General features: G+C 61.5%; 1 protein-coding gene across 1 annotated transcript in view; it reads left to right on the top strand.

Annotated features, from left to right (window-relative positions):
* Positions 1–724, top strand: part of NDOR1 (NADPH dependent diflavin oxidoreductase 1) — a 10,433-nt gene that overhangs the window by 2,322 nt on the left and 7,387 nt on the right. Inside the window, exon 4 of the mRNA XM_010132599.1 lies at positions 414–620. Within this exon, the coding sequence (XP_010130901.1) occupies positions 414–620 (207 nt within the window). The remainder of the gene's footprint in view (positions 1–413; positions 621–724) is intronic.

Genomic DNA, 724 nt, shown 5'->3' with positions numbered 1-724 from the left:
ACTGTCCTCTGGGGTGGAGATAATGCTCTGCTTTGACTGGGAAGCCTCCCCACACAGCTTCTGGGTCCCAAGTATCCCTTGGTCTTTGGTCACGGGTGTCCCCTTGTCTCCTGGGGCTTGTCAGCTCTGGTAGGGTTCTGCCTGTCTTGCCGTCCCCACGTGCCTCTGCTCTTGGCAGCCCTGTCCAGCGTGTGTGCCCAGCCAGCCCCCGTCTGCCTGCCCTGGAGCCTTTGGGATCTCCTTCTCCTGGCAGTCTACACTGCGTCCTCTTGTCTCAGGACAGCTCCCGGGGACAGGGATGATGAGTGGTGGATACGGTGGGAGACTTGTGGCCTATCCCTCCCGCCAGCGCTGTGGCAGCACAGGAGCTGTGGCACGGAGCTAACCGCACTGCATTGCTCTCCTCCCCACAGCCTGCCTCCAAAATACACCCTGCACTACCTGGCTGAGGACTCCCCCCACCCCGACGGTGCCCTGCCTGAGCCAGCAGCCCCCCGGGCTGCTCCCTCCGAGCTGCATCCCTTCTTTGCCCGGTTGGTGTCCAACCAGCGGGTCACAGCAGAATCCCATTTCCAGGATGTCCGTCTCATCGAGTTTGATATCACGGGCTCAGGCATCACGTGAGTATTTTCCTGCCTCCCCCAGGCTTTGCTGTGTGGGGTCGGGTGTCCCATAGCCTGCCCTCCTCTTCCACTCCCCTTCTTCGGTAATACCTGAGGCTGCA

This window comes from Buceros rhinoceros, unplaced genomic scaffold, assembly GCF_000710305.1.
Source record: "Buceros rhinoceros silvestris isolate BGI_N320 unplaced genomic scaffold, ASM71030v1 scaffold28683, whole genome shotgun sequence".
In the NCBI taxonomy this organism is placed as follows: Eukaryota; Metazoa; Chordata; class Aves; order Bucerotiformes; family Bucerotidae; genus Buceros; species Buceros rhinoceros.
The sequence above is the reverse complement of the archived record's forward strand: the minus strand, read 5'-3'. Positions and strand labels throughout refer to the sequence as shown.